We start from the raw sequence: 13,132 nt of genomic DNA, 5'->3' as shown, positions 1-13,132 counted from the left end.
CAAATAATAATAATAAAGTGTCTACTTTTCACATTCATATCTTTCACACACGTCAGAAATGAAGTGAAATCCACTGGAGTCAAACACATTTAGGTATGTAACTTTACTGAAATAAGTTAAGAATTAAAAACAACTAACAATATTACAAGAAGTATCCTACTTATATCAGTATGGTCTTAAACTGGTTATAAAACATAACATATATAATGTCACAGTACAGTTTTCATGACGTATTTCTGCAATGACAGTAAACCATTATTGGTCATGTGTTATTTCTGTGCCCTACCTCCGACATCAACCAACTTACTCTGTGTAAACATTGAGAAAACCACATTAGAGACGAAGGTCTTCTGCAGAAAAGAACGTTTAGTTCTGCGATTGGATCCTCAGTTGGACGTTTTCTGTCCTAAAGAGAAATGGTCCATGCAAAACAATCCTTGGGCTTCGGTCCCACGATGCCGTTTATAAATCACTGAAAAATTGTCTGATCTAGATAGGAGAAAATATATACTCAATACGCTGCTTCTGTGATGCGTGTCATATTGAAGCTCGTTTCCGTCACGGAATAAAACAATTAAAAAGGTAATAATATATATATATACACCTTTCTTATTCCATGATGGTAACAAAAAAGCCGAAATTATATATAAAAATAATAAAACATTTAAGTACATTTATATATATTCAATAAGCAGACACTTTTATTCAAAGCAACTTAAAAATGAGGAAAATGCACAAAAAATCTAATAATGCAAAAAATCTTTTCCCTGAGGAAGGCTTACCTTTGTTAAGAGATCGTCCTGCACTTTCAGGTCCTTCTCAAACTCCACTTCCGCATCTAGAACCAACACAGGCACGTTCGCCAGGTGCTCGAAATGAACCCTGTGTGAAGAAAGAAGAGCACTAATACAGTACTGGTGTCTTTTAGAGATGATTTACAGCAGAATTGAACTCTCAAGTCACCTTTATATATATATATAGTGCTTTTTACACTACAGACTGTTTCAAAGCAGCTTTACAATAATAACAGGAAAATATTTCAACAAAGTTTGTTTCTGCTGTAAAGCAGATCTAGAAGAAAATACTGTCATAAGTAAGTTCAGTGATGGTTAATTTTTGTTGTAAAAAAAGTTATTAATTTAGCAGTGATGTCATCGTCCAGCTGAGTTCAGTTCTCATATAATGGTTTCACACAAAGAATTTGTATTATCTGTATTAAACACTGTCATGAAACGCTGCAAGATCTACACATGGACAAATTAATCAGAACAGCGCAGGCGTCTCAATGAGAAACAAAATGTACAGGATTCACGCTGAGGTACGGAGCCTCTAAAGGGACATGGTGATGGGAAACATTTATTTCAATGCTTTTGCGTTCACTCGAAAAACTTGTGTTCTTTGTGAGCGAACTCAAAGTTTCCAGAAATATATGTATTTTTTCAATCACAAATGTCCCTTTAGGGTCTCCGTACTGCTGTGAGCAAGTAGAGTAGGAGTACTCACTTTCAGGGATGGGCGATACCACTTATTTTGTTTTTTCGATACGCTACCGATACTTTCAAGGCTAGTATTGCCGATACGATACGATACGATACCTCAAAACTGAACTTTAAAATTTTTAAATTTCTTAAATTATTGAATTACTAAGAGTAAAATGGATAATGATACCCACGTAACATTATTTTTGAAAGGCATTTTTACATTCAATACACCTTAATTGGAATTTAGATTTAGATTAGATTAGATTTTTTTGTTTACACATGGTTAAAATGTTTTCTTGTGATAACCGTGGAAATCTACAAAATATGATATGCCTGAACTATGGTCATGTGACAGGCTGTTGCACCCATAAAATGCAACCTTTTTATTCTGACAGTGTATGATTTACATAAAAATTAGTTACAGAATAGAACTTTTAACATTCAATTTAAAATAATTTAATTGCACAAACTATGTAGGCTACAATTTTTATTTGTTTATTGTGTAATAACTCAAACATATGATGTTTTTCTGTCTTCTGGACTGCGTTTGCCAGAAGCATCAATGGTTTCTTATGATACTTTTGGGAAACGCAGCCCTGTTTGAAAGTTGTGAACACTCTCTGTGATTGATTGGTTCTGACTCGCAGCATTTGTGTGTGTTCAGATGAGCAGGAAACACAATTATTCACTAACATGGGTTATTCAACAAAATCATTGGTAAAAAAACCACGGTAGAATCGATTTTTTGTTGTTGATTATCAATACTTTCTATACTCGATGTCAGTATCGATATATCAATACGTCCCTCCCTACTCACTTTGTGGTCTTGTGGATGAGCCAGTCTTCATGTCGTGTGTGGAGTTTCTCGAGGTAGTCGAGCTGAATTCCCTGTTCCTCCACTCGACCTCTTCTGCCTAACCTCTCCATGCAGATCTGCAGAACACAACCTTCACATTCAGAAACTTATAATTCATTCTAACAAGTCCATTAACTTCACATTTATTCATTTTGAAGTCACATATATCTGAAGCAACTTACAGACCACTCAAGACATGTTTATGTAATAAAAATTGATGTTTCTGACATGTAAACAAAGCTTAATTTCCGAATGTTTTGAATCACTGTTGTGTCCGAGAGCTGAAAAATGATGCCTTCACAGATTGGAAGGAAACAAGTCATATGTTTACATCACAATCGATCTACATTCCTTCATCTGAATGCTTAAAAAAAAGAAATGTATCCTTTGCTGACTATGATATCCCCAGGCAGGGAAGAGATAATCAGATCATTTATGACCCTGGATCACAAAACCAGTCACATGTCGCATATTTGTGGCAATAGCCAACAATACATTGCATGGGTCAAAATTATCGATTTTTATGCCAAAAATCATTAGGACATTAAGTAAAGATCATGTTCCATGAAGATATTTTGTAAATTTCCTACCGTAAATATAAAAAAATATATTCTTTTTGTGAGTGAATGAAGCACAATCGAGAACACAAATTGACAACTTTAAAGGAGATTTTCTCAATGTTTAGATTTTTTTGCACCCTCAGATTCCAGATGTTCATATTGTCCTATCCTAACAAACCATACATCAATGGGGTCACAGTTTTAATTGAGTTAATTCTAATAACCCTGAACTCTGTGAATGTGAACTCACTGACTGATCAGGTTTCAGACACAGCCTATATTGTACACTTAAGCATGACCTGAACACTGCATGGACCAATCAGCATCCATGACTGGAACAATTGTAAACAGCATATTTGACCACCATCATCATCATCATCATCATCATCACCATCATCACCATGACCTGATGAAAGCAGTGCAGACCTGTGGAGATGCTCGGAGATATATGATGCCTTCCAGTTGAACTCGATGCCCAAACTGCTCCACCAGAAACGAGTGCCAATCTTGATACACAGCCCACTCTGTTGAGTTTATACAGCCGAGCTCAAACATGTTTAAAGCAAAGATGTACCTGAGAGAGGAGGACATACAAACTTAACATGGTGACGATGAACATATTTAATCATAATATACCTTTGTCAAAAAGAATTGTGCTTAACTGTACTGAATGTGCATGTGTACATCAAATCTTAAAAACCTGTACTTGCAGATAATATCATATCAATTAAATAAAAGGCCACTTAAGTGCACTTAAAGAGTTTCTTAACACACTTAAGTGCACTTTGTAATCATGTCAAGTTAAAAGTTTCACTTTAAAGTACAACTTAAATCATTGTTTTAATACTAACACACTAAAGCACATGTAAAGTACTTGATTATAATTTTAACTTTAGTGTTTTATTCAATATTGCATTTAAAGTTCATATATCAAAGTTCAATAGAAATTACATGAAAGTATATTTTAGTTTACCATAAATGCTTGTCAGCACATTCAGTAGTGCACTTAAACCATATTTAATAGACAATAGAAGAAATTACATATAAAGATGTTTAATATACATTAAACTTTAACACAATTTCATTTAATTGCACTTCGTGTCCAAAAATATTACATTCAGTTCACACTTAAGTATAATCTTTTAAAGTATATTACTACCTTAATAAATAAATACTCTAAGAATCTAAATGTTCCTTTTCTAGCATTTAATAACAGGAACAATATTTTATCTTATTTAAAAAGATCTGACCATCAAAAGAAGTAATGTACTTTCTGAAAAGTATCAATAAAAAATAAAAAAGTTAATTATCAATATTGCCAGAAAATAAGAATTTTTAACGGACACTCTCAATGAACAGTGTAGTTTCATCACCTGTCACTGTAGACCGAGCGCTCGTACACACGCACCGGCGAGCCCGAGGACTTCCGGGATCCGGCAGAGAGCGGCTGAAGATGCGAGCGCATGCGACTCATGCAGGAGAAGGTCTGGAAAGTGTAGGACCAGCGTTTTGGATCATGATACATCATCTGTAACAGGTTACTGGTTGGCTGCTGAGGACAGTGTTCGGTCTGCTACACAGAAAACAAGACAAAGCACACGCTAAACAGTCGAACCAAAAGGGTATTTGGATGCTTAAGGCCTCACTTCATTAGAGAGAAGAATATCAAACCAAGTGGCACTTATTTTAAAGAAATAAAACAATAGGTGTGCAAAAACACACTCTAAGATCACCATTAAATCAAAATAGACAATTCTCCGGGACATTCTCATTTATTTATTTAAAAAAAAATGTTATGTAATATTGCAGTATTTATTATAGGTGATTTATCTGTGCACATCATTCTTTGTTTTATTCATGTACCTCCTAATCTTGTATCAAAATATATTTCCCTCCCTCTTGCAGCGACATCTCTTCTCTTATGACATAAACAGAAGCTCAACCGAAACTGCTTGATACTTGAGAATGAACCTCATTGGTTCTTGAGGAAGATCAAACGTGCTGCATAATACGAGAATGAACCTCATTGGTTCTTGAGGAAGATCAAACGTGCTGCGTAACACGAGAATGAACCTCATTGGTTCTTGAGGAAGATCAAACGTGCTGCGTAACACGAGAATGAACCTCATTGGTTCTTGAGGAAGATCAAACGTGCTGCATAATACGAGAATGAACCTCATTGGTTCTTGAGGAAGATCAAACGTGCTGCGTAACACGAGAATGAACCTCATTGGTTCTTGAGGAAGATCAAACGTGCTGCGTAACACAAGAATGAACCTCATTGGTTCTTGAGGAAGATCAAACGTGCTGCGTAACACGAGAATGAACCTCATTGGTTCTTGAGGAAGATCAAACGTTCTGCGTAACACGAGAATGAACCTCATTGGTTCTTGAGGAAGATCAAACGTGCTGCGTAACACGAGAATGAACCTCATTGGTTCTTGAGGAAGATCAAACGTGCTGCGTAACACGAGAATGAACCTCATTGGTTCCTGAGGAAGATCATGAGGAAGATCAAACGTGCTGCGTAACACGAGAATGAACCTCATTGGTTCTTGAGGAAGATCAAACGTTCTGCGTAACACGAGAATGAACCTCATTGGTTCTTGAGGAAGATCAAACGTGCTGCGTAACACGAGAATGAACCTCATTGGTTCTTGAGGAAGATCAAACGTGCTGCGTAACACGAGAATGAACCTCATTGGTTCCTGAGGAAGATCATGAGGAAGATCAAACGTGCTGCGTAACACGAGAATGAACCTCATTGGTTCTTGAGGAAGATCAAACGTGCTGCGTAACACGAGAATGAACCTCATTGGTTCTTGAGGAAGATCAAACGTGCTGCGTAACACGAGAATGAACCTCATTGGTTCTTGAGGAAGATCAAACGTGCTGCGTAACACAAGAATGAACCTCATTGGTTCCTGAGGAAGATCAAACGTGCTGCGTAACACGAGAATGAACCTCATTGGTTCTTGAGGAAGATCAAACGTGCTGCGTAACACGAGAATGAACCTCATTGGTTCTTGAGGAAGATCAAACGTGCTGCGTAACACGAGAATGAACCTCATTGGTTCTTGAGGAAGATCAAACGTGCTGCGTAACACGAGAATGAACCTCATTGGTTCCTGAGGAAGATCAAACGTGCTGCGTAACACGAGAATGAACCTCATTGGTTCCTGAGGAAGATCAAACGTGCTGCGTAACACGAGAATGAACCTCATTGGTTCTTGAGGAAGATCAAACGTGCTGCGTAACACGAGAATGAACCTCATTGGTTCTTGAGGAAGATCAAACGTGCTGCGTAACACGAGAATGAACCTCATTGGTTCCTGAGGAAGATCAAACGTGCTGCGTAACACGAGAATGAACCTCATTGGTTCCTGAGGAAGATCAAACGTGCTGCGTAACACGAGAATGAACCTCATTGGTTCTTGAGGAAGATCAAACGTGCTGCGTAACACGAGAATGAACCTCATTGGTTCTTGAGGAAGATCAAACGTGCTGCGTAACACGAGAATGCACCTCATTGGTTCTCACAGGTCAAGCAAACATGCTTGAGCTTCCGTTGACCACAACTGATGTGTGAGTTGATGAATGTTTATATGAAAAAAAGCCTAAATTCAATCTGTTCATCATATAAAAGTGTATATAATCGTGTCTCTTCAGAAAATTTGGACTAAACCTCTCAATTCATATGGATTAGTTATATGAATTTTTTGAAGCGTCAAAGTTGTAGTTGCGTGGCTGTCAATGGAGGGACAGAAATCTCTCAGATTTTATCAAAAAGATCTTAATTTGTGTTCTGAAGATTAACGAAAGTCTTACGGGTTTGGAACGACATGAGGGCGAGTAATTAATGACAGTATTTTCATTTTTGGGGTGAACTATCCCTTTAAGTTTACGTCTATGACTAGTCTATTCCACTGACCTGGTTGGTTTGGTCCACATTTTGCCATTTGCTGACGGGCTCTGCGATCACTTCCCAGTCCTGTTCTGTGTTCTGTAACAGTCTGGCAAATGTTGACTTCCCGACCGCTTGAGATTCAGAAGAGACACACACGAGGCTTTATTAGCAGGGTAAAAAAAGGCTTTACGTTACCAAAACATTGGTACCATTAAATTCCAGACACATTTACACACAACTAAAACACTCATCAACTTTTCCCCCCCTAAATTGCATTACGTACCTCATTACCACAAGTATAGGCATTAATAATGTAAAAATATAACTTATATAAACAAACAAAACGTACCAATGTTTCCTTCGATCGAGACCCTCTTTATTTGATCGCTTGTACTCATTTGTTTGCGCGCCAAACGGTAAAGAGGAGAGCTCGAGAAAAGACGTTTTGTCTTTCTCACACTCACCCCTAACATATTACAGAAAAATAACATTTACATCACACTCATGCAAGACCGTTATGAACATTTTATTTGCCCCCAGCACTTGGCAAAAGCGTACTTCCGGTTAAGGAATGTTGTAAGTTTCAAAATAAAAGTTCTTCCTTTTTAAGGAACGTTAAATGTCAAAATAAAAGTTTTTTTTTATTGGCAAATCGCAAAAATAAAAAAAGTTTGAAACTTACCAAACTTACAACACCGTTAAAAGAACAAAGAAAATCCTTTAATACAATACTTGTTACAGTGCACTTTTTGTAAAATGTCTTAAAATACCAACAACGCAAAATTCAATAAGATAAAAAGTTCAGCAAGTATTAATGAATAACCTATGAATAACCATTTCATAATTTAAAAAGCATTTGGGAATCTTTACCAACTTCATTGGCTAGATTCTAAATATTAACAGGTAAAAATGCTCTTCAAGAAAATCTGATTATGAACATGGTAGAAAATCATTATTGTGACAACAAATAAAATTTAGCATGAAATACTGCTGGATATAAATCCAACTCTTGTAAAAGGTATTGTAATAATCTTCACTGTTGAACATGCAATCACATAAGAAATGAAAACATAAAAAACAAACAAAAAACATTTGTCTTCAAACTTGTACAAAACAATAAAAAAAACTAAAAATAAAATAAACCTTTCTCTTTTTTCCACCGAAACTTTATAAAAAGCAGGTTTTAGTTGTACTCCCATAAAAACTAAACTCTGATATGGTTTCACATCCCAGGCCATCACCAATACATGTCAAAAATAAGGGCTACAGTGTAATACTGACAACAGAAAAAACAGAGTTTTCCAAAAAGACTTAGGGAAGCACAGCTGAGATATTGCAAAGACTTTCACTGTGCGCTAACAGCAATTTCAGATTCCAAAAAGGGAACAGGAAAAAAGAAAGGCTCTCTGGAAAATGCACTAAGGCCGCCGAATATGGTATTAATACCAGTTTCTATCTATCCTTGCTGCCTAGTTTCTCAATAAGGTCCTGAAGGGGTGCCAGCTCTCTGCGATCGATGAGATTGAACTCCTAAAAAGAATAATCAAAAACAGAAATCAGTTCAAGTAGAGTCTTGCCCAAACTATTAAGAAATCGTCACAGGTACATATTGTGACCTATGCAGTACCTCTCCCCCTGTGTATATGTTTCACTCCACCTTTTTCTTTTTGCTGTTTTTTTAATTAGGTACATAAGGTTCTCTTGAGTATGTGTTATGTTTGGTACATTTCAGGGGTTTGTTCTTCAATATCCTGCCTTTTCAAACTCTAAATAAAACAAACTATCCACCTTATTCTTACGCCCCATGACGCTTTGCGTGAATTATGGGTGTAACTTCTGTTAAGCTGTAAACAATCAGTGAAACGCTCGCTCTATGAACGCAATACGTTAAAAAAAAGTGTCACAATGAGATGACATCTACTCACTCTTCAACCATCGAACATTAAAAGGACATTTAAAAGTGTAAAAGCAACAACAAGGTACTTTCAACAGATCAAATAACCTCAAAAGCTCGAGTCTTTTGGTTAAATATCACTGTAGTAATATATATATCTGTATTATGTAACTTATGTTGCCTTAATCAGAAATGTTCATTAACTTCAGCATTACGTGATACTATTTCAAAGTGATTTCCGTCATTTTGACAGATTATAAATTGCATTTACCTGTGAAAACAAACCTGGAAAGAGACGTGAGGATTGGAGGAGAATAACGAGAGATTCTTCGTGCATTCCAGTGAATTATTAATGGAATATATCGTAAATTAAATTCGGGAGAACAGACCACAAATGTGCAGCATATATTGACATTTTTCATACTTTCACCGCGGATTGCAACGGGAAAAAATAAAATAATCACGAGGAAAAGAAAGCAGCGACTGAAAAGAGCTCTTGCCATAGATATTCTTGTTATAACATGTCACGTTAAAATAACAAGTGTAACGTTATTCTCATGATGTCTGAAAATAAATCATGAAGGAAAATTGACGGATCAGCTTTATTTGTAGCGCAACCTTATGATTTGAAATGATTAGTTTCAGCCTTTTTTAATGGAAGCCGGAAGTGCCACCCATAATTCAACACGCAGTGAGCTCGTCAGGAATAAGGTGGATAGGATCTACTGGATGTGTGTTAATGCACTGACCTGTACAAAGAAGATGAAATGCTTGAAGGAGGTGTTGAGGTGAGCTTCCTCCTGAAGCTGCATGACCGAGTCGAAGTGCTGGTGGTAAATATGAGCATAAACCCTGAACAGACGCTTCAGAATAGTCTTCGCCACGGACATGAAGTTCTTGGGAAAAGGAACACCTGGAAGGAATAAAGTTAATTTGAGAAGTTATTTAGCCGAGTCTGTGTGAAAAAGGTTGCACTGCGAATTCATAACAAGTGGAATGGATCAAACGAACCGATCTTGGAGGGGAAGAGGGTTTCGTCATCCAGCTGATCCTGAACCCAGGTCATCAAGTAGTCTATGTACTTGGGCGCAGAACACTTGATGGGTTTTTTGATGTTGGTCCCGTCAGCCCAGTGATATTCATACCTATTGATTTATCGGGCAAGACAGAGATTTTTTTAATACACAATATTTTTTTTGTATACCATTTATACTCTTTATTTATTTATTTTATATATATATATATAAAAAGTGCTGTCAAATCGATTGTGATTAATCGCATCTAACATAAAGGTTTGTGTGTGTGTGTGTGTGTATATTTATATATAATAAAGATTAAATCAAAGATTCTAATATAAAAGTTTATTTAATATATGTGTGTGTGTACATATGTATATATATATATATATATATATATATATATATAGATATACACATGTACACACACATATTATATAAACACAAACTTTTATGTTAGATGTGATTAATCTCTATAATTGACTTGACAGTACTAATATATATATATATATATATATATATATATATATATATATATATATATATATATATATATACAGTACAGATCAAAAGTTTGGAAACATTACTATTTTTTATGTTTTTGAAATAAGTTTCTTCTGCCCATCAAGCCTGCATTTATATGATCAAAAATACAGAAAAGAAAAAGTAATATTGTGATATATTATTACAATTTAAAATAATTGGTTTTCAATTTATTATACTTTAAATTATCATTTATTTCTGTGATGCAAAGCTGAATTTTCAGGATCATTACTCCAGTCTTCAGTGTCACATGTGACATCCAGTCTATCACATGATCCTTTAGAAATCATTCTAATATGTGACCCTGGATAACAAAACCAGTCTCGAGTCGCACGGGTATATTTGTGGCAATAACCAACAAAACATTGTATGGGTAAAAAATTATAGATTTTTCTTTTATGCCAAAAATCATTAGGATATTAAGTAAAGATCATGTTCCATGAAGATATTTTGTAAATTTCCCACCTTAAATATATAAAACATTTATTTTTGTGAATGGATGCAGCACAATCGCCAATAGAAATGGACAACTTTAAAGGAGATTTTCTCAATATTTTCGATTTTTCTGCACCCTCAGATTCCAGATGTTCAATAGTTGTATCTCGGCCAAATATTGTCCTATCCTAACAAACCATTCATCAATGGAAAGATTATGTATTCAGCTTTCAGATGATGTATAAATCTCAATTAAAAAAAAAATTACCCATAAGACTGGTTTTGTTATCAAATTATCAAAGTTGGAAACAGTTCTGCTGCTTAATATTTTTTCATAACCTGTGATACTTTTTTAGGATACTTTGATGAATAAAAAGTTTTTAAAAAAAATAAGAAAGAAAAAAAATAAGAAAATGTTTTAAAAATAGAAATCTTTTGTAACAACAATATACACTACTGGTCAGAAATTTGGGGTCAGTAATTTTTTTTCTTTATTTTTTTGAAATAAATCAATACAGCAAGGATGTGCTAAATTGATAAAAAGTGATAGTAAAGAAGATTTATATCAGTTCTTTTTAACCTTTTATTAATCAAATATATTAGGCAGCAGAACGGTTTCCAACACTCATAATAAATCAGAATATTAGAATGATTTCTAAAGGATCATGTGATAGACTGGATGTCACATGTGACACTGAAGACTGGAGTAATGATCCTGAAAATTCAGCTTTGCATCACAGAAATAAATGAATTGAAAACCAATTATTTTAAATTGTAATAATATATCACAATATAAAAAAAAAAAAATTCTGTATTTTTGATCAAATAAATGCAGGCTTGATGAGCAGAAGAAACTTCTTTCAAAAACATTAAAAATAGTAATGTGTCCAAACTTTTGGCCTGTACTATATATATATATATAGACAGCATAATTCATGAATGCTACCAGTTTTTCTGCCTATGATTCATTTGTTATTTTGTTCAAGGGACAATTCTAAAGCACTGAAGAGACGCTGTATTACTTTACCTGGGTCCTGCAGACATAACAGAGCAACTGATTTCTGTGCAAAACTCAGTGATCGTGCCATAGAGCATGTTGATCTGGTTGAAAAAGTCCACAGCTGAAATAAATGGGTAAGGATTAAATGTTATAAATCATGATTAAATCAATTATTTTCTCAACAATACTTCCATACACACTCACTATTGACTGCAATCCATTCATTCAGGTCTTCTCCCTCCGGTAACATCACAGCGGCTCGAAGGTTACCGCTTCCTAAGGTGGCCTCTGCATGTTTCAGAAGCTCATACTGGTGAGATCCTTCTGGGATATTTTTCTTGGGCTTGAATGTCTTTGATGAACGGTTTCCACTACGATAATAACAAAATAAGTCACATGTTGCATCAAGTGAGAAAAATGCAGAGATGTGGTTAAAATGTATTGCACAATATATATCAACGGAACTCTAGAATTGAAAAGAAGAAGATTTGCAATTCAAAAAACGCTGAGTCGAAACTTTCATGCTTTTCACAGAGAAAATATATGTGGAAATATTTGTACATGTATTAGGGGGAAATAATTTATGCCAGAAGTAAAAAACAAAAAAAAACAAGAAGTTAAAGTGATGGCTTTTTAATATTATATAAAGTAGTGCCATTTTTGTTAATTTCTTTTATATAATGTTCACAGTTATGCTTAGCCCATTTCGTCACATGAATGTGATATTTTCCAAGTAAAATTAAAAGTTGTATGAGAAAAATAAAAACAACTTTTGGAATCAATGTTATAAAAAAGAATATGGCGTCAGACAGATCAATCTGTATTAATGTTGCAGCCTAGAAATAAAGTGAGAGACATATCCAACCCAAACAATCTCGAATATACACATTCAAAGAAAAGATGGATCATAGATTGCTAAGCAAAAATCCCCACGAGTCTTCCATATCCAGATTAAAGGAACTTTTCATGCTTGTGTATTGAGCAGAGCATATGTTTACGCCATATTCCGAACACAGGAACAGATGTCGACCGGAAATGTTGTTAGTTTTAAAAGTTTAATGTTATCGGAAATATTATCTGGTTTATTTTTTTGCTGGGTGAACTTCCACATTACATATTATCTGCAATAATATGCGAGTATGAAAAAGAAAGTATGAACAGTCGCATCGGCTAAATACTTACAACAAGAAACTCATATCCGCTTCTTTTCTTCCCTCTTAAAACTTTTATAAGGCGATACGAATTTCTACTGCGATAAAGTTAATCCTCAAAGGCCTTTAAACACTATTTATAAGTAGGCCTACTCTTCGAAGTTCGATGTTTCACAGACGAAACTAAGTAGGCGTAGAAGACAGATTCAGGAAATGTCTACGATTGGTTCCCTTTAAGTGATATGAAACCATAGAAATAAAACGCCTAAGTTACGTTCTGACTAAGGGG

At 35.0% G+C, this 13,132-nt stretch overlaps 2 protein-coding genes across 3 annotated transcripts; both read right to left on the bottom strand.

The window, feature by feature from the left end:
* Window positions 1-84: 84 nt before the first annotated feature.
* Window positions 85-7,295, bottom strand: dguok (deoxyguanosine kinase; the record flags this gene model as incomplete). Of its 2 annotated transcripts, none has more annotated exons than XM_082170558.1 (7): window positions 85-489; window positions 783-882; window positions 2,299-2,414; window positions 3,324-3,471; window positions 4,271-4,470; window positions 6,829-6,935; window positions 7,154-7,295. In XM_082170558.1, 7 exons carry the CDS (start codon window positions 7,293-7,295, stop codon window positions 463-465), a joined length of 840 nt encoding a protein of 279 aa, XP_082026684.1. In that variant the 3' UTR covers window positions 85-462. The 2 variants fall into 2 exon arrangements, with proteins under 2 accessions (XP_082026684.1, XP_082026685.1); XM_082170559.1 differs by having other exon boundaries at window positions 4,271-4,467.
* Window positions 7,296-7,314: 19 nt separating this feature from the next.
* mob1a (MOB kinase activator 1A) lies at window positions 7,315-13,062 on the bottom strand. The gene is made up of 6 exons (XM_082170571.1): window positions 12,875-13,062; window positions 11,897-12,063; window positions 11,720-11,813; window positions 9,710-9,843; window positions 9,448-9,611; window positions 7,315-8,334 (listed from the first exon to the last, which is right to left on the bottom strand). Exons 1-6 carry the CDS (start codon window positions 12,886-12,888, stop codon window positions 8,257-8,259), a joined length of 651 nt encoding a protein of 216 aa, XP_082026697.1. The 5' UTR covers window positions 12,889-13,062; the 3' UTR covers window positions 7,315-8,256.
* Window positions 13,063-13,132: the final 70 nt, after the last annotated feature.

This window comes from Leuciscus leuciscus (assembly GCF_965113295.1).
Source record: "Leuciscus leuciscus genome assembly, chromosome: 5".
NCBI classification, from domain to species: domain Eukaryota; kingdom Metazoa; phylum Chordata; class Actinopteri; order Cypriniformes; family Leuciscidae; genus Leuciscus; species Leuciscus leuciscus.
The sequence above is the reverse complement of the archived record's forward strand: the minus strand, read 5'-3'. Positions and strand labels throughout refer to the sequence as shown.

Excerpts from the sequence above, each read along its gene's own strand:
- mob1a (XM_082170571.1), bottom strand. Across the intron at positions 9,844-11,719 it reads GTTATGTCTGCAGGACCCAG|GTATGAATATCACTGGGCTG; the intron begins GTAAAGTAATAC and ends ATAAATCAATAG. Across the intron at positions 8,335-9,447 it reads ATTTCATCTTCTTTGTACAG|GAGTTCAATCTCATCGATCG; the intron begins GTCAGTGCATTA and ends TATTCTTTTTAG.